The sequence below is a fragment of the Lissotriton vulgaris genome, chromosome 9, assembly GCF_964263255.1.
Source record: "Lissotriton vulgaris chromosome 9, aLisVul1.2, whole genome shotgun sequence".
Lineage (NCBI taxonomy): Eukaryota > Metazoa > Chordata > Amphibia > Caudata > Salamandridae > Lissotriton > Lissotriton vulgaris.
In genome coordinates, this window is record NC_141697.1 from 387,932,867 (window position 1) to 387,952,800 (window position 19,934).

The 19,934-nt window shown below is 46.0% G+C and overlaps 2 protein-coding genes across 3 annotated transcripts in view; one reads left to right on the forward strand and one right to left on the reverse strand.

The window, feature by feature from the left end:
* Nucleotides 1-16,113, reverse strand: part of SETD3 (SET domain containing 3, actin N3(tau)-histidine methyltransferase) — a 510,073-nt gene extending 493,960 nt beyond the window's left edge. The window contains exon 1 of one of the 2 annotated variants that reach the window (XM_086937753.1): nt 15,941-16,113. The gene's annotated coding sequence lies outside the window, so the exon portion shown is untranslated. The remainder of the gene's footprint in view (nt 1-15,940) is intronic. The other variant, XM_086937754.1, reaches the window with a different exon arrangement.
* Nucleotides 16,114-16,858: 745 nt separating this feature from the next.
* On the forward strand, nt 16,859-19,401 carry POT1 (protection of telomeres 1). Its single transcript, XM_086937755.1, has one exon. The coding sequence runs from the start codon at nt 16,968-16,970 to the stop codon at nt 19,323-19,325; it is 2,358 nt and encodes a 785-aa protein (XP_086793881.1). The 5' UTR covers nt 16,859-16,967; the 3' UTR covers nt 19,326-19,401.
* Nucleotides 19,402-19,934: the final 533 nt, after the last annotated feature.

Here is a 19,934-nt window from a genome sequence, read left to right on the forward strand (position 1 = left end):
AGCTGTCGTTCCCACAGACAGAGATTTACAGGACTCAATTGTTCTAAGAATGTTTGATGAATGTAGGTGAGATTACAATATGCTAGTATGCCCCTTCCCGAATTAAGCATGGTTGAATGACTCACCTCGACTAACATGGAGGTGCAAGAAGCAGGAATCTAAAACACATACAGTGGAACAGAACTTGCCAACCTGTAGGCTAGGGCAGAATGGTATTATATTCTATGGAGGCAGACCAGAAATTGATCGAATCTGAGTTGCTTGGGAGCACTTGGTCCGGAGATGTTAAGAAACATATTACTGAGTGGGCAATAACTACGAGCCATACCCTGGAATGCACACTTCAAATGAATACAGTTTAACTGCTTGCATCATTTTTATTTAACCCGGCCTCAATACAGTGCAGTGTTCCTAATCATTATGTTGTCTAGCATGCAGGACACCTGGGGGACACTTCCTCCATGTGATATGGGGATATCCTGTCACTAAAACCTCATGGGTAGACCATTATAGCTCTTTTTCTGAGACTCAACTCAATGGTCTGCTTTACTGGCCAAGAAAAGTTAAGCAAGAATTTAGTAAGTAGACACTTATTAACAAAAATACAGGATTTCCATGGACTAGAAATATGCCCTTGCACCCTAAACAGCTGGCCTGAAGAATGGTGTTCTAAGGTGGCCTTCAGTTAAAAATGAACCGCCTGGAGTGAACTTGGTTAAAAGGCTGAAGGGGTCCATCTGACCTGACCATGGGACATTTTCCTGACAGCACACGCCAATGATTCAGAAAACAGACTACAATGAATGTGTGTTTATGCGGTGCCTGGTGAACGGGTTACTAGAAACTGATTTCTGTAAGTCACAGATTGGTTCTTCCCTTGGAAATGAAATGATGATTAGGACTCAGTGGCATATAAGTGTCTGGAAGCTGGGGTGTGCCACGCTGGTCTCTCGCCCCCATCAGCGGACAGAGTAGGTCCAGACACCAGGAACCTTGAAGGAGATTACACAATTGTTCTTTTAGTTAAACTGTTAGATGAGGAAATGGGCCCTGGAAGTAATGTCCTGGTTACTTACTGAATAACTGTGGGGCAGGTCCCCAGAGGGAGACCTGGGCTCAAACGTCCCATGAACCATTATTTTTTGTTCCTTTGCAAAAATAAATGTGTAATTAATAATGACCATCTAATGTTCATTGACAGAGTTTTAGAATGTATGATTCACATAAGCATAGTGTAATGTTTATTAAATGCAAAGCATAAGCAGTGAAAACATTTGATTTAGTGTGATAATTGAAGGTAAAACTGATTTATATTTGGTATTTATCCCCCTGGGCTGTGCACGTTTGAGCCCAGGTCGCCCTTTGGGCAGACATTGGTCACAAGTACCACGCAATACAGTTTGAGACATTTAATTGGTAGTGTATTTATCTAAATATAGGAGTGCACAATCTACACTCTCACAGGTTACTTACTGGTCATCTTCACTGCTACCCGCCATCAGCTTCCTGTCAGTTCTTACTCTCCAGAGTAGGATGACCTTCAACAAACTAGGTTGCAATGTGAGGGCTGATGAGGAGTAATTTTGTTACAAATCTTACGGAGGAAGTAAGTTATGCACTTTAGGAAGGACATGAATTTAGAATTCTGTGGCAATTGGCTGTTGCCTGGGGGAGGTGGCTCATCTCGTTTATTAAGCAAAGGGGAGGAAGATTACTGTGATTACACCTAAATGATGTAAGTAGATGGAATCAAGATGAGGAGCCAAGAGACATCCTTGTTTTAATCCATTCCCAGTATGATTTTATGCGTGAGCCTTTGTTACACCCCCCCCCCACCCATCCGCACTCTGCACCATGTTGAGGAATGCAGTGCTTTAATCGCTGTCAACAGTAATGGTTGGACTTCTAGCCCCCGTAGTTTTTTCCCCCAGAGTGTAGGTCTATCAACTTTATTGAATGCTTTGGTGAAATATATAAACACAGTATACAGAATTTGTGACTTTCTAATTGCGCATTTATCAATTAAAGTTTGAACAGTCGCAATACTGTCTGTAACCAAACGTTTGGGTTAAACCCTGTTTGTTCCTGTGGTATAATCCCCTTGGCAAAAACCCAGTCCTGCAGTTGTTCCAAAATGCAGCCTGCAAAGATTTTCCCTCTAGCATCAAGGAGAGCAATTTGACACAAGTTACTGGGTAGGGTTTGTGAGATTTCTTATGAAGGAGAATTATGATACTGCCTTTCCATGAATTTGGGGCTTGAGCAGTTAAAAAAACAGTAACTAAGAAAAGGAGTTAAGAAATTCCACCATGCCTCAGGGCCCCTTTTCATAACTATTACCGGAATGATGTCAGTGTCCATAACTGAAGAAACTCTTGCTTTCTTTTTTAGGTCTTGCCTGTCAATGCGCTTGCGCATGGAGCTTGCGAGAATATAGGGGCTTAACCAGAGCTTAACCAAACGGGCGATTTGATGCTGTGCCCGTGAAAAGCAAGCTCAATGCGCAAGCGCATGGACCTTAAAAGCGCGTGCACATTAAAGCCAGCCATCTGTTCCCCAGCGTGGTGCCTCCAGCAGCTCTTCAAAGGTATCCGCTCCGCCCCCTGCTGCATCAAAGGCTTTCATTTCGCGGCCACATTTTTTTTTCTGCCCCTGTTGTGTCGCCCGACTTGTCTAGCATAAGTAAGTCATACCTTGACCTTACTTTTTCACCCCCGATTATAAGTGTATAAAGCCTTTCCACTCTGCTTGTCGTTGTCAGCTCGAGGCATTGACGTCGCGTGACTCATGGAATGTATGGGCTGTGCACTTAATGTGAGCTTCACTTTACTCCGGTCCGCCTGCACCTCCCTCTCTCCCTCCCCTCTCTCTCCCCGCCCACAGCCTTACTCGCATTTCTCCTCCCCCTCCCACACCTGCTGTTGCTGCCCACGGCCTCCAAAGGGAGTGGTAAGAACACAATTCAACTAAATTTTAAGAGTCATGCGTTGTGACTTAAGTATAACATAGTTTGCCACTCTGCTTGTCATTATCAGCTCGAGGCATTGACGTCGCGTGACTCATGGAATGTATGGGCTGTGCATTTAATGTGAGCTTCACTTCACTGCGGTCCGCCTGCACCTCCCTCTCTCCCTCCCCTCTCTCCCCCCGCCCACAGCCTTAATCGCATTTCTCCTCCCCCTCCCACCCCTGCTGTTACTGCCCACGGCCTCCAAAGGAGGCCGTGTCTCGTGTTTCTCCTGACTCGTTGTACCTCTGGCACTACCATTTTTCCCCTAGTTTTGGTGATCACAAAGGGAGTGCTAAGAACACAATTCAACTAAATTTTAAGAGTCATGCGTTGTGACTTTCGTATAACATAGTTTGCCACTCTGCTAGTCGTTGTCAGCTCGAGGCATTGATGTTGCGTGACTCATGGAATGTATGGGCTGTGCATTTAATGTGAGCTTCACTTCACTCTGGTCCGCCTGCACCTCCCTCTCTCTCCCCGCCCACAGCCTTACTCGCATTTCTCCTCCCCCTCCCACCCCTGCTGTTGCTGCCCACGGCCTCCAAAAGGGAGTGGTAAGAACACAATTCAACTAAATTTTAAGAGTCATGCGTTGTGACTTACGTATAACATAGTTTGTCACTCTGCTTGTCATTGTCAGCTCGAGGCATTGACGTCGCGTGACTCATGGAATGTATGGGCTGTGCATTTAATGTGAGCTTCACTTCACCCCGGTCCGCCTGCACCGTAGGTCCTAATGGCGTGTGATATGACCTGTAAGGCTGTCTGTAACACCAAGGAGGTGTTTCTCCCTCTTCCCATCTCCCCCTCTGCCTGCTCTCTCTCTTCTCTCTCTCCCTCTCGCCCTCCCCTCTCTCTCCCCGCCCACAGCCTTACTCGCATTTCTCCTCCCCCAACACCCCTGCTGTTGCTGCCCACGGCCTCCCCATCCGCAGATAACTTTCTCTTGTGCTCTTTTAAACTAGTTTCGTTTTCGCTACAGCTTCCCCAGTATTTGGACACTTCTTTTCATGATGAGTCCAAGCAGCCTTTCTTCCTTCCGATATGGAGTGTACTTTTAACGCGAACCGTGGTGGGTGTACATAATTGTAAAAAAACATAGGAGCCATTTGGCCGAACATTCACAAACGTGCACTTCAAGATTTCATGCTGCTGAGGCCGATTACATGCTACGGTGACCAGGGATCCCACTTTTTCACGATCTAGGCCACTTTTTCACTTGGTATATGGCCTATTTCAGGGACATCTTAACTCCAGTCCTCTGTTTGACAGAGGAGCAATTACATAATGTTGGAAGTGTTGCTTCCTTAAAGTGCAGTAATGCGTTTGTGATTTTTATTTTTTATTTTGCATCAAGCTCCTAAACAATACGTGCCTTCCTGGTATTTCATGGTGCTGGAGTCGATAACATGGTTCTCACTCTCTCCTCCTCTATCCCTCTCCCTGCTCTCCTCTCTCTCTCTCTCTCTCTCTTTCTCCCTCCAATCCCTCTCCTCTCCCTCCTTCCCTCTCGTCCTCCCTCTCTCTCCCTTCCCTCACTCTCTCACTCTCCCTCTCTCCGTCTACCTCTCTCCCTTTCCCTCACTTCCCTCTCCCTCTCTCACCCTCTCCCTCTCTCTCTCCCTCTCTCCCCTCTCTCCCTCTCATTACCTTCCCCCTGCTCTCCTTTTTCTCCCTCTCCCCATCTCCCCCTATGCCTGCACTCCTCTCTCTCCCTCCCTCCCCTCTCTCCCCCCTCCGTCCTTCGCTCTCGTCCTCCCCCTCTCTTCTTACCCTCCCTCTCTCCCTTTCCCTCTTTCCCTTTCCCTCTCTCCCTTTCCCTCTCCTCTCTACCTGTCTCTCTCTCCTCTCTCCCCGTCTCTCTCTTCTCTCTCCCCCTCTCTCTCTCCTCTCTCCCCCTCTCTCTCTCCTCTCCCCCCTCTCTCTCTCCTCTCTCCCCGTCTCTCTCTTCCCTCTCCCCCTCTCTCTCTCCTCTCTATATATATAGATATTGCTTATATCTACAGAAAGTTTCTTAAAAATGTGATTCATTAGGGTAAAATTCTTTATTTTTGTCAAAGTGTTGTCATTTTGCAACTCATTTACTACAACAGTTAGAGATTCATAATAGTTAACTGGATTTTCCATTTGAGGAGGCCGTTAAAAAAAGAATGGTAGCGTTTAGATAGTTAATCCTCCTAGTCTCCCAATAGAGCTTTCCCTTCCTCGTATCCACGGCTACTGTACTGTTGCCAAGATTCAGGGACCATTTTTCTGTTTATTCGAGCTTTAAGTCTAAGGTCATATGAAGCGTGATGTGATCGCTCCCTGAGTGGGAAAGAACCTCCATCGCAAGAAATGATGAGAACAAGTCATGACTAGCGATTACATAGTTAATGATGGAAGCATCAAAATTTCGTAATCTTGTGGGGGAAACTGGAATATCCAGGTCGACCCTCCTATTCAGAACTACTGTATTTATTCTGGAGAGCGATTCTAGCAGGATTCTCCCTCATGTAGCAGCTTTATTTTTCAGGGAGAAAGCGGCCTCTGGAATATTCCAGGCTTCATCTAGATCTTTGTCCCTGGTTCGGTTTGATAATGCCCCTGAAAGTTTTGAGTTAAAATCCCCCAACAAGAGAATATTGCAGTTATTACCTCCACCTGGGATAGATTCTACCAATTCGGAAATTTGATTTAAAATGTTGTTATTTTGCAGACCAGGAGGAATGTAAGCACTGAAGACGAGAAAGGAATGTATACTGCTGGCGGCAAGAAGTACGAAAAATGATTCGGACACCTTATGAGTTATTAGATGGCAAAGCAGAAATCTCGTATTGCCAGTGTAGGTTAGCAGATAAAATGGAGAGACCCCTTTTGCGTGACCTATGGTGGTGGGTTCAGCAGGAACATTGGTAGAAATGGGGTTCCTTGTTGGCTAGGGTATGCACCAAGGAAAGGCAGAACGCACAACTTCAGTCAGGGCGAGGGAGTTACACACCCAAGATAACTCCTGCCCACCCCCTGGTTAGCTTGGCAGAGCAGTCAGGCTTATCTCAGAGGCGATGTGTAAATCATTAGTGCAACACACACAGACACCAGTGACAGTAAGCACACCACAAAAAGAGACTCCACACAAGGTTATATATAAATATCCTTGGTATCGTACATAAAACACATTAGACCACAATCACATAAATCACTGTGCCACTCCGCACTTGTCGTGACATCACATAAATCATAACATCACTTTGCCACTATGCAATGGTCATAGGAGCACCAGTAGTGCAACCCCATAAATACTGTATAGCATGTACTTCTCATCAAACCACCATTACTGTGCATATAATGTATCCCCTGCCATAATACTAGTTATCCTGTTACTGTAAGGCATCAAATGACATGCATATCAAATCAGGGTAACAAATGCAGTAGGAGGGTCAGGAAGAGAAAAAAGCATGTGTTGCCACACATCATGGTACAAAAATCAATAACCAGGTACAGGAACCCTGCACTCCTCTCATATACACTAACGTACACAGAGAGTAAGAGTGTCATGTAGGCCGCAGGAACGTCTGCATGCCTACCAGAAAGGAAACAGTAAATCCAGGTCCCCACCAGGCTGCAAAAACGCCTGCCCTCTTATAAGGGGCAATGCTGTCATTTCTGGAGGTTCCTTCGGAGTCGGGTCTCAGGGGCCTCCGTCAAGGTCTCACGCCGTCCTTTCGCCAGGCTCCATTGCGGCTTCCACCACGGCAACCAGGTGCCCCCCTCCTCCCCACCAGGTAGGCACCAAGAGGCGGAGGTGTACGATGCCTGATCCTGCAGGGAAAAATCACTGAGTCCCTGCGTTGGAACTCACAAGAAACATAAGGCCTTTCAGGCATGTGGAGCAACAACTGCCTGCAATTGTGTGGTGCAGCTGGTTGTCAAGCTCCACTTCAGCTTTCTGACCACCTCCCCCCTAGTGGGGTGAAGCTGGCCGAAGAAGGGTGCAGGGGTTTCCGCAATCCCAGCAGGGATACTCCTGCCCTCAGCACGACTCGCCAGCGTATTCCCGCCCAACAATAAAGCATCATCAGGCATTTGCTGCTGGGACGTGTGAGTGCATCCTCGGTCTCCAGAGGAGAGCAGGGGTGGGGGAATCCTATCGCCCGACGCCCGAGCCATGTTGTTTTTTGTGACGGGCAAGAAGATTTATTGTCTCCTTCGTCCGATGGACAAGTAGACATTAAATCACGTAAGTAATACAGGCCCAGAGTACCCACAGCCAATCAGAAAGGCTGGTAGAGAGCCAGAGACCCGTCAGAGCCCTCCGATTGGCTAGCAGCCCATGACTGGGCTCCAGCCTAGCCAGTGATTGGCTGGGGGAGTAATCAGAAAGTGGTAGCTAGTAGCCGGCTGCCGCCGTGAAACCTTACATTTCGCTGTATTGAAAATAAGCGCTGCCATAGTGACCTCAAAGAAGGTGTATTTTCTGGTAACCAACTTGCTCTAAAATTAATAAAAATGTACTGCCTGTTGCGATGGAAAGCGTCGAGTGATGCGTCCTTGTGGCTGCAGGATGGGCGGGCGCATATTTACCTAATCGCTGCTATTGGAGCAGTGCCGTAGCCGTGCTGACTGCACCTTTTAATTGGTTGGCGCAGAGCAGATTCAAGCGCTCCTTTCGCGCCAGGCGTGCTGCAACAAACTTGACGAAAGGAAGGCTGGTGAGACAGTGCCTTTGAGCAGGTCGGTGTGCAGTGCTTCTCCCGGTGTCATGGCGAGTGACTGCAGCACTTAAGAAGAGCAGCTGAGGAGACCGGCAGTGTGTGTGCGCTCTGCATCACTGCTTATGAGTGCTGGTGTGCAGACTACAAGCATCGCCAGCCCGTGTCCAGCACCTTAGTGTGACATTTCCTCAGCAGCGAGATGTCCTGCCTGTGCATCACGTCATCAGTGCTTTTCAGAGCCGTTTTTGAATTAAGGTATAGTAACAAGATTAAGAGACTTTTATGTTGCCTGCATCGTTTTGATTCTTTGGCTTTCTACTTTTGTTTGTTCCATTCCTGTAACAGTTCTCTCATGTAACGTAACTGGTTCTGTTTCTATTGTACAGTGCTCGACACCTTCTGGTAAAGTCTGCGCTTCATAAATATGCTTTAAATAAATAACTGTATGTGGGTGCGAGGGTTATCTTCCTCGCCATATCTGCACTTGCCCTTCCCCTACCCCCACTGTTTTACTAAGAGGATTCCAGTCCTGCCTCGTCACCCCCCTTCTCCACCCCTCTCCTCTGAAATGAAAGCTAAGAGAAGCTGTCAGTAGTGACATGTCACCCCGTGCCCTAAAGACCTGAAAAGCAGTCAAACTGACATCACGCAAAGCAGTGGTGATTAGCAACACAGCGGCATCACTGGGGGGGGGGGGGGGGGGGGGCTAATTACTGCAAGCCAGTCAGTGGAGGCAAAATGCAAAGCTCACAAATGGGCACCAAAGCCTGCACACACCTCAGTGGTTAAACCCAGCATAGAACGGACTAAAATGCATCAAAGGGCATAGGTAAGGTGACCAGATGACTCCACACCATGATGCAATTCTTCCAGTTCTAGGTTTTGACCTAAAATATCGGTGCATTCTAGGAGCTGCAGTATAATTTTAATTGGACTTACACACCTGTTAACTAGGATAAATAAAAGTAAAACCCATGAATAGAAACGTCGTGTTGAAGTGACATCTGGTCACACTTGACAAAAGCTACTTGGCAGCTTGGAGTAAGGGCAGTTGCGTATTAATAGGCTGACTCTGCCCACCATAGTATTAGGAAAGGTTATTCGATACTATTTGCCCCTCTGTCCTCTGGTGCCCCATCTCTCGTGAGCTCTAGTCCTGGTACTTCTATTTCATTCCTGCCAAGGAACAGATGTCTTTTTTCACGAATTAAAGTTCCTTCCCATTATTCCAAGGAAGCAAGCGTCAGTGCTTAATTTGAGGCGGGGTTACAGGCTGGCTCAGATTGGCAAGGCGGGAAATTGGAAATGGGCCGATGGGCCTGTTACAGAGGCCAGTTGGTGGGTCGTTTTAGGGTGGACTAAGCAGTCCAATCAGCCAGGGCAATCATGGTCTCTACTGCAAGTGCACACCTTAAACGGCTGTTATTACAGGGTTCACAAACATACTGAGGCTGACCCACCCCAGGCGGCTAATTGTCAGAGGCAGAAGATGAACAATAGATTCTCCTTCTGTCACGAGGTGTCCCCGCCTCCTAGCTCCCTCCAGGTGTGACAGAGGCCTCAAGGCGCTGCTGATGGGAAGCCATAAGCACTCGCTTTTCAGAGGACACAGGTTTGGAGGAGTTCTGGAAAGTTAGGGTGGTTGGCGGCTGTTTAGAGCTGGCGTGGGAGCTGAGCTCCTTGGGTTATTTGTGTCCCTCTCCCCTCATGAAAAAAGTACGGGGTGGTGGAGGGGGGCAGATGAGAGTTCACACTGTATAAAACTGCAAAAGTATATTAACGATTTTGGAATGTGGGAAATTTTTCAGGACTGCCCGGGCCTAACTGTGATCCCAATTCAACACTGGTGGCAAGTGGCCCCACCGCACACATTTTTGGAGATTGTTCTTATTTTTCCTCCTATTTTTCCTCCTAAGACTTTCACACACAGGAAGTGAGGATAAAACATAAAAAGACAAAGATGAAGAAAACAGTGAACAAGTAAAAACTGTTGGAAAGGACCCTGGAAGAGTGAAATAATGGGGACCCAGAGTGACAGTGGTGAATGAAAGGGGGCGGGCGTGAGGTGGATTCAAGACCTGGCACCCTTGGTATTAGCCTTGGGCACCCCGACTTGCGATAACGCCCGGCACCGGCTTCTGAACAGCACCTTAGGCCCCTGCACTTATCCTATCACAAATTAAGCACTGGGAAGGGCCTACCGTAGTGATGCTCATTGCAAGCAAGAAGTGGTTGGCTGAGTGGGTTGAAGTAAACAGGCCCTCTCCCGTAGCTAATCCCATGTGTTACAAGCTTCCGCCTGCTAACCCGCTCCACTTCCGGTTGCACAGAAGTAAACAGGCCCTCTCCCGTAGCTAACCCCATGTGTTACAAGCTTCCGCCTGCTAACCTGCTCCACTTCCGGTGGCACAGTGGCGCTCTTGTTGGGCCTTGGCACACTAGTGCAACACCCCTACCTCCCTAGACTCGTCCCAAGCCAGGCTGTAGGGAGGGCACCCCGACATAATAACTGCCACAGTCTTTCAAAAGACGGGCTCCAGCTCAAACAGTGACACCTCAGTGGAATTTCTCACACACCCTTCCCATCTCACTCTATGGGTGTGAGTTTTAACACTCGCCCAGCCTAGAGTAGGCTCACCACCTTGGCAAACCCTGGCAGCTGATTGCCGCTGGAATAAGGTTACCGTATGGCTATCAGTACCACCAGCGAGTCTAAGCTCTAGTCCTGGTCTCTCATTTAACAGCCCGTTGCATTCTGGAGGCTGGGGGCCAATTTGCATCAATAGTGACCCAATATGCCTAAAGATTACAAGGGTTATAAAAGGGATAATATCACTTGTCAAGTTTTACTTTAGCATTATTATAAAGCGTATAATTGTTTATTGATTAATACATCAAAAATATATTAAATGGTCTCTGTCAGCCCTTACAATTGATGTAGGGACGGGAGTAGGTGGGACAAGTAGATTTTACAGGGCATGTAGATCTCAGTGGCATTTTGTCCCTTGGCCAAGTAGATTATTTTAAAAATTCCACACCCCTGGAAGAGTCCTGCACCGTATCGCACCAGGACTCCCCATCAGCAGCAGTGGATCGCTGGCAAGCGACCACACCTGCCTTTCAAGGTTTCCCTCAGCTTTGGTTTGGCAATGCAAATGAAGCACCTCCATATGTGGATGTCGGAGACAGGGGGGACACGCCCTGTCTCCACCGTCATAAGCACTTCTCCCACTTAGGTTTTGGGGACACAAGCCTGAAGAGAGAAAAGAAAGAACACTCTGGGTGCTAGGTTGAGGGTCATGGAATGAAGCACTCCTCCCATGCTAGGGAGGCAACAAGCGCTCACCCTGCGCTCCCCAGGCCAGGGCAAGGGGAACAGCAGCACTCCACACGTTCTGCAAAATAAACCGAGTGAAGAACACAGCGCTCACCATGCGCTGTTTCACATCATCCAGGGTCGGTCACAAAGCCCTGGGAGATCACTGGGGGCTTCAAGCAGGAAGCAGGCTCAGGCCAGCACACAAGATCCTTGCAGGCAAACAGGCAATCGTTTCAGCAGGTCAGCACAACAAGGCAAAGCCCAGATGGTGGTTCCCTGGCAGCACAGCAATCCTCTGAGGCAGCATGTAGAACCAGCAGCGTCTGGTTACAAGTTCAAGCAGTCTCTCTCAAACATGGGGTCACAGCTCCTGTACTTATAGTTCAAAAGTCTTCGTTCTGGGGCACTTCAAACACTTTTCAGAATTGCACACCACCCCTATTCACATCCCCAAGCCCTGGCCCCAGACACACTAAATCCAAACACTAGCTGTCCCCCAGTGTCCTGTAAGACTAAACTTGTGCCTTTCCTGAAGTGTCCCGCCTAAGACGGAACTCTGTAACAAGGAACTGCTAAATTTACTTGCCTCCAGAAATCGGAGTTCTCTGTGGTGAAAAGGGCGCCGCGCCTGTGGGTCTAAGCTGGCAGCACCCTTGTGTCTGATCCCTGGTGTTGGTGACGAGCCGGGAATTCTGCACGGCTACAAAGAGGGGAGGCTGGAAGTACCCACCGGTGAGGCGCCGGGTCTCTCTGCCCGGAGCGGTGTCAAGATCTACGCGCAGGCTTAGTGAGGAGCTGGGCGGTGCCACAGAGGTGGAGCGCTGACTCAATTCCCGCGCAGGCCTGTTGAAGGGCTGGGCGGCTCCATTGGCGCAGAAGTGTCCTGAACACCGCGCAGGCCCAGTGGAGGGCTAGGCGGTTCCCCGGCATAGAGGCGGAGCAGAGCGGAGGTGTCTGCCGGCCAGGCGGTCCGTGTGAGGGGACGAGTGATCAAGTGGGAAGGCTGGATTCTCGGTGTGAATTCGCCAGGGACCGATCGGCAAGGAAGTAATTGGTAGAATATCCATTGATGATCTCATATCTTTAACAATTTACAAAAGACAAATGGTCCCTATATGTGGACTGGATAGCAAAAAATAATAATCATACACCTAATAAGTAGTATGTTTCTTTGTCCAGCCGGGCAAGAATTTTATTTTAAATGATCAAGTTCATAGAGAGAGTTTTAAGACCAAGATAACAAGTGGGCACAGCCGTGACCCACAACATTTAAGACAAAACAACAAAGAAATGGCCAAAAAGGCAAAGCGAAAATCTGTCTGTATACTATTGTTCAGTGCTACAGACTCAATCTCTTAAACATAACCATACCATTGGGTCAAACAATATAGCATTCATCATATTGCATATGGGGTTTTTTGTCGACGACGTTTCAATGCCTTTTTAAATTATGACATCATCATCATCATTGGCAGGAGCACTGTGGCTAATACGGGAGTCCGATGGAAGTTCACTTCCATCGGACTCCCGTATTAGCCACAGTGCTCCTGCCAATACAAATTGAGCCATTGCGCTCCTGGCGTTTCCATACAACCTTGATGGAAGCCCCGGAATGGTTTTGAAAGAATGCCATTAGCCCCGCGGTTTCTCCTCAATAACCCAGAACGAGACAACCAGCAAGTAAACCGACATTAATGCGATAATAGGCATTGTGTTAATAATTGTTGAACAAAACAATAATGCTGATAATTCTTGTCCTGATGATGATGTCATAATTTAAAAAGGCATCGAAACGTCGTCGACAAATAACCCCATATGCAATATGATGAATGCTATATTGTTTGACCCAATGGTATGGTTATGTTTAAGAGATTGAGTCTGTAGCACTGAACAATAGTATACAGACAGATTTTCGCTTTGCTTTTTGGCCATTTCTTTGTTGTTTTGTCTTAAATGTTGTGGGTCACGGCTGTGCCCACTTGTTATCTTGGTCTTAAAACTCTCTCTATGAACTTGATCATTTAAAATAAAATTCTTGCCCGGCTGGACAAAGAAACATACTACTTATTAGGTGTATGATTATTATTTTTTGCTATCCAGTCCACATATAGGGACCATTGTCTTTTGTAAATTGATACTTCCCAAGGTCCCTATGATATACCTTTTGGGTTCCCTTGTTCTTGTGAAAAAATAAATCTCATATCTTTAACAACAGCGGGGTCTTGGGGCTGTGGTGAAACAGAGACCCAGGAGTTCAGACTATACAGCTCGGTGGTTGCCCAAACTTCCTGTTCTCCGATCGGGGTGTGACTAGAACTAACTGAGCTAGAAAGTACTGAACCCCTGTTATAAACGCTTGGGAACCTGCCTGTTTTAAGAGCCCATCTTTTCTTCTCTGCATCTGTTAGAAATCTGAGAGGTTGCTTGCACTGAACGTCAATAAGGCAAACCTTGCTCTGTTACCTAATTATTAAAGCAGTAAACCAGCTGACAGAAGGAAGATGTAGTACCATGTTCATAACCAAGTGATGTTCTGCCTGATTACACTAAGCGAAAGTCTAATGCTCACGGTTGGATTTCTGTATGTAGGATGTAAGTGATGAAACTCTGTAACTCGCTTTCAATAGAAATCTTGAATTTCCAAGAATAAGGAACAACTGAAATTTACTGCATAAAGAAGTGATATTTTCTCGTTGTTGCAACTGAGACTGTAGAATATTTCCTGTTGCTGGAAGGGGTAGTAGTGAGCTCTTTTCAAGTGGGGAAGAAACGAACTGTGGTGTCTGCACTGTTGAACTGGTGCCTGTATTTATGTGCACCAATGTGGAGCTATTTTTATATATTGAACCACGAACTGCTGAACAACAAAGAGATTATTTTATAAAAACAACTTGTATTTTCCTAAGACTGGTGTAGTGTCTTTCTTTTCTAGTGGAGGGACGCTGTGTTACTGAGTGGTGCGACGCAAGCTTTACACATGTGCCTTTGGGATAGGCCTTCCCCTCTCTGTGCCAAGCTACCCTATGTAGACTGGCAACTCCAGGTCTAACAGGGGCGGAGACAGCATTGTGAAAGTTCAGGCACAGCCGTATCCAGGTGCAACTTCTCCCACCACTCTAAAGTCAGACCAAGACTATTCAGGTGTAAGGGAAACTCCTCCCACCCATCTAATTGAAGCCAAGGTCTATTCAGCCCAGAGCTGAGTCACTCAGGAAAGGCAGGACATACCTCAACTCCCCCTTCTGACTGTATAGAGTAAATGCACATCCCCTTCTCCTGTCAGTCTAAACCAGATGGTGAGTGCACATCCACGTAGGATACAAAGACTCAAACACACATAGATTGGCACTTCTAAAAGTGGCCTTTCTAAAATAGTAATACCAAATCTGCTTTCACCAATAAGCAGGATTTAGGACTACTATTCCAAACATGCCAAATATTGCCATGCTACCCCTCTCGTATCAGAAACTACCACTTAAGAACAATCCGGGAATTCCCAATGCAACCCTATGAGAAGGCAGCCTCACAGCAGTGAGAAGCCAAATAGGCTGTTTGTCACTACCAGGAAATGCCACACAGTGAAAGGCACATGACCTACCTTTTACCTACATAGCACCCTGCCTATAGGGCTAGCTAGGGCCTACCTAAGGGGGGACTGAGATGTAGTAAAAGGTGAGTTTCAGATGTGGCAACCACTTTACATGCCACGTCACTGCCGTAGTAAACGACGCGCACAGAACCTACAGCAGCAGAGGCCCGTGACAGGTGTGAAAGGCTACTTCGGTGAGTGGCGCAAGCAACACTGCAAGCTCACCCATAGCATTTAAATTGCAGGCCCTGGGTACATGGGATACCACAGAACAAGGGACTTACAGGTAAATTAAATATGCCAAACAGGTGTAGACCAATCTTACCAAGTTTACAAGAGAAAGCAGATGCACTTTAGCACTGATCAGCAGTGGTAAAGTGCCCAGAGTAATAAATCCAACAAAAACAAGTCAGAAAAAATACAGGAGGAAGGCAAAATGTTCCAGATGACCCTGCAAAAAGGGCCAGGTCTAACAAACATCAACTGTAAAGAATGAATCTAAACTAATATTTCGAGGCTACACCTAAGAAATCAGGGCTTTTTTCGCATGTGTTAATGGGTATCAAGAAATACCATTGTGATGTGTCCTTTCGTTTAAAATAATTTGCACGTCAATCCTGAAACCAGTTCAAATGATAAGAAATATGTTGCTTTATTAAATACCCTAAGTCTTTACTACGATTTAAGTGTAATGTGCAGTATCAAGTGGTGCTCTTGGAAATGTATGCAATGGTTCTTTACGTGCTACGGTAAATGCGGGGAAATGCAAAAATGCAGATACACGTTAAAGCATAAAAAACAGTCTAGCAGAAAAATTAAACAACAATTTTACAATTGGTATTACAAATTACGACTTTAGTGTTGCCTGGTAAAAAATGAACAATTGAACAAAGTACTCATGCTCGCTCATCGGCGAGCATCAGAGTGAGGTAGTTCGTGCATGGGGAATATTAATTGTGTGGTCTGTGTGTTGCAAAATAGAAGCTCTTAATTTTGTGGGCGTAAGTAACGGGCACGTTGTACAGTACTGTGTATGATCAGGGTCTTCTTCATGCTAATAGGGGGTCAAGTGTTCTTTAGTAAGGGACAAGTAGCAAAAGCTTCTCACTATAGGTGAGTGAACGGAAGTTCCCAATGATAACAGAGGGCTTTTCAAGAGGATTGCTTTAAATGAAGAGTGAAGGCAAAGGGGTTACATCAACTATGTGAGGCTCTTCTGAGTTTCGGCCAAGGAACACCTTATTCTTGTGCGTATGTGGCTCACACTCAGGGTTACAGGGTTCCAAATGTCCCCAGCCCGAAGTGTCTGTTCCCCACGCGTTCCTTACCGTCTAACCCGCACCTGGCAGTGCTGAGGCCCCTCCAGCTGTCAGAGCCTGCACAGGACAGGAACAGACCCAGAAGCCTGCGTGAGTGTAACGCAGCCTACCCTGGCAGTCATCAACCCCGCCCCCAGAGCTAGCCCCTCCATCCTATTGGCTATTACAGCTTCATTCCAACTAGAGTTAGCTTGGTCGCAAGTACGACTTGTACCGCCCTACAGCCCACCCTCCTTCCTATTGGCTGTTACTAAATCGGGCAGTAAACGGTGCTTTTGACGTACAGACCAGTTAGTGTCCTCACCCCTTTGCCGGCCTTTTCGTTGGTAGCTCTGCTCTTCTCCTAGTGTTGCTGCATTGACAGAATCCAGCATTGTAATTCAAAGCACACGGTACCTTACCTCCAACCCATAAGTCATAATGACAGGAACGCCCTTTAAGTATTTTAATTAGTGAAATTAAAGACTAAACGTTGCATTTACTAAAGTCATACATCATTTAATAAAATATTTCCGTGACCAGGCAAATATTTAGAGCCTATCTTAGATCACCGCAACGTAAGCTCCTTTTCAAAGCACTGCTCTCATTCTAGAACATCTATATAGGAATTTTGTTTTAACTGTTGAATTCTTATCCGTAGCAGACAGAGCCACCATAATGACTGCTTCGAAGAACCATACGCCCCTTAAAGCACGAGGCAACAAGTCTAAGGGCTCCTGCTCGGGCGGAATCCTTGTTTGGTGCTTGTAAAAGATGTACTATAAGAGGGAGGAGCTGCTAGTCGCCATGTTAAGTGTGGGCAAAACCAGCTATACTTTATACACAAGTGCACCGGGACCTGCCATTTTGGTCGTGGGCAAGGGGATCAATTTCTAAATGGGCGGGACAGAGAAGGGAGTTCTCAACGTCATCGGAGATGCAGAATTTTTTTTCTTCTTTTGAACAGTCATTTGCAGCACATACATTTGTAGGTGGTCAGATGAGTGTTTGAGCGCGAAAACCAACGCGAGCCTCTTCGAGACAGTAGCAGTGAGTGATGCCCATGGTGTTCTTGAATGTCGACGACGGTGGGTTGCAATCTCAGCTCCCGGGACACCTGCAGAGGGTCCGACTCGACGATTTACGTCCCGGGCTGGACGCTTCCAGCAAATACTTCCTGGGACTTGTTTCACAAAGCTATCCAGTGACCAAACTTGGAAATGGGAGGATATCATTGAAGGCTATACTGGAAGAACCAGAGACTGAGCCGTCGTCAACCAAAGTCGGTGCAATAAATATGTTTGCGTTTGGAAAGTTGGCAGAAGTATGTGCAAAACGTGTTCGCAAAGGGGACACTCTGGGAATAACGGGATTTAAAATTGTCAAGTCTCCTTCTGGAAATAAAGATGGAAGGCACCACTGCCAACTGGAACTAGACGGTGGAAATGCATCATCTGTGTACATGTGTAAGTCGGACGCTCCGTTGGCTGAGCAAGCAGAATCATCGGGACCTAAACAGAAATATAGCTACACCCCACTTGATCAACTTATAAAGAACACAGTTGTCAACGTGTTTGGTGTTGTGACATTTTTCAAGCCACCGATTTGCAGTAAAGGCTCTGATTATTATTCGCTTATAACAATTACGGATCGGTCCAATGTAAAACTAACATGCATGCTATTTAGTGGAAATCCAGAATCCCTTCCGAAAATTTCAAAAAACGGAGACATTGTTAGATTTCACAGACTGAGGATCAAAGAGTATAAAAATGAGAAGCAGGGAAGTGTCAGTGCTGGTTTTTCATCCCTCGTGTTTGATGGCACTCCAGGAGCCCCCGTAATTCCTCGAACCTCCAGTAAAACGTTTTGCTTTTCTGAAGAGGATCACAACACAGTGGAAGTATTACGAAGCTGGGCATGTAGTCAGGTTTCCTCGTCCAGGTCATCCATGATGCTTTCTGCCGTTCAACCTGCAACATATTTCGACCTTACGTGCCAGCTTGTGGGTAAAGCAGAGGTGGATAGCTGTTCATTTATTCTCAAGGTGTGGGATGGCACAAAATGCCAGTATCCACATAAGGTGTGTTTTGGAAATGGTGCCATGGAAGGTGATCCTGAAATCATTCACCAGCTTAGAAATCTGACAATAGATATTTTGGTTTTCGATAACCATGCAAAAGACGCAAAATCCCTGAAAGTTGGAAGCTATCTAACTATTTACAATCTTCATGCAAAATGCCATACACCATGTGATGAAGAAGCAAAAATACCATGCCTAGAATTCCAGCTGCATGGTGGTACGGTCTTTGCTCGAGGAATAGCAGTTATTCCAGAAAATAGTTATTGTGTTCAAGAGTTACAAAGGAGACTTGGTGCAGTGGATCCTCAAGACTACCAGGATTTGGAAGGTATCTCTTCATTGGAATTCAGTGACACTTTAAATGAGCTTTCTTGCCGAGAAGCTTTATCCACAAGTACAAATCAAGACTTTGTTCCTGCAAGGTCAATAGAGCGATGCCAACAGTCATCAGCTACAGTGCTCACTGCTCACCAGCACATGAAGACCACTCCATTGCATATCATCAAGAAGAGTACAGCTCCACAAAAATATCGTATTCGTGCCAAACTAAGTCATTTCGAGCCCGAGGTGCTCAGTCAGTCTGTAAAGCTTCATTGCCCAAAATGCAATTCCTTACAAGATGTTCCGGGTGAGGAAGATTTAAACTTAATTTTGCAAGACATGGCTCAGCATCAAAGTTTGCCTAATGCATTGTATAATTCCTTCATTTGGACCAGAGAAAACCAAGAAGAACAAAAAATAGCTGTCCACTTTTTAAAAAAAGAGAACTGGAGCACTCCACAGGAGACCATGATAATGATAGAAGGTGGGTCACTGCAAGAAATGTATACACTTTCAGGACAGTTCCACAGTGTAATGCCTGTCCGGTCTGAAAAAGAGCGTCTCTTCTTAGCCAACCTCTCCGCTCCTTACCTTTTCCAAGGCAAGCAATGTTATTATGGCTGCAAACAGTGTTCTAGCCCAAAGTCCTTGGAAGGACTCCATGTTTTAACAAAAAGCGATTCATACAAACCTGATGCAGTAGCAGCAGCATTAGGAATTGTACCTCTGCAGTATGTTGTAATTATGAACTTCACATTTAGTGATGGAACTGGATCATTAGATGCATACCTTTGGAATTGCTCGGAACAGTTTTTCCAAATACAAGCATCAGACATTTTGGTAAATGATGCCATGCAAGAGAAGCTGCATGATGTTATGAACATATTGTGCCCTTCTAGAGCAAAATTGGATGATCACCCTTGGTTAGAATGTTGCATTAGGTCATATAACAACAAAGATGAAACAAAACCAAGAGTTTTGTATCAGATTTTCGATACTGTGTTTGCAGAATAACGTGTAGATTGCATACTTGCTGCCTGAAAAATCTCCAGTAACATCATGAAAACTTTAATAAATTGTCCTTGCTGTATTACTGCTACTGAGCTTTCAGTTGAAAAGATATTAAGTTCTGAAGCAAATGTTGAAAAGGTTTAGCAATTTTATTAAGCAATATAATCCAAAGAAATTGTGTTGATAAAGAAAGATCGTTTCATACTTCCATAGATTTGAAAATCAGACCTAAAGTAAACAACTTGACAAGGGCAGTAAACCTCCAGGTACCTATACTGCTCCAAGCGCTAATATTCATAATGGAAACAGCAACTCGTAGAATGTAGGGTGTGTGTGATGCTGCAAAGATTTGGATATGTGGCACAGATTTATCAAGGAATACATGATTTGCTCCTAAATACTCCTTCAGCCTATGCTGTGATTTCAGCCAGTGCTTGCTGCTTCATAGTGCTTTTTTACATACATTATTGGCCATGCTACACAGGAGCTGTGCTGCTGTGCAACTTCGCGAAAAACATTGACACAGCCGGTAGTTCGTGTTAACCAGACCTACTGGCTTTGCCAATGCTTGCTGTGTTTTTTTTTTTTTTTTTGCAGAACTGATTACCTCCA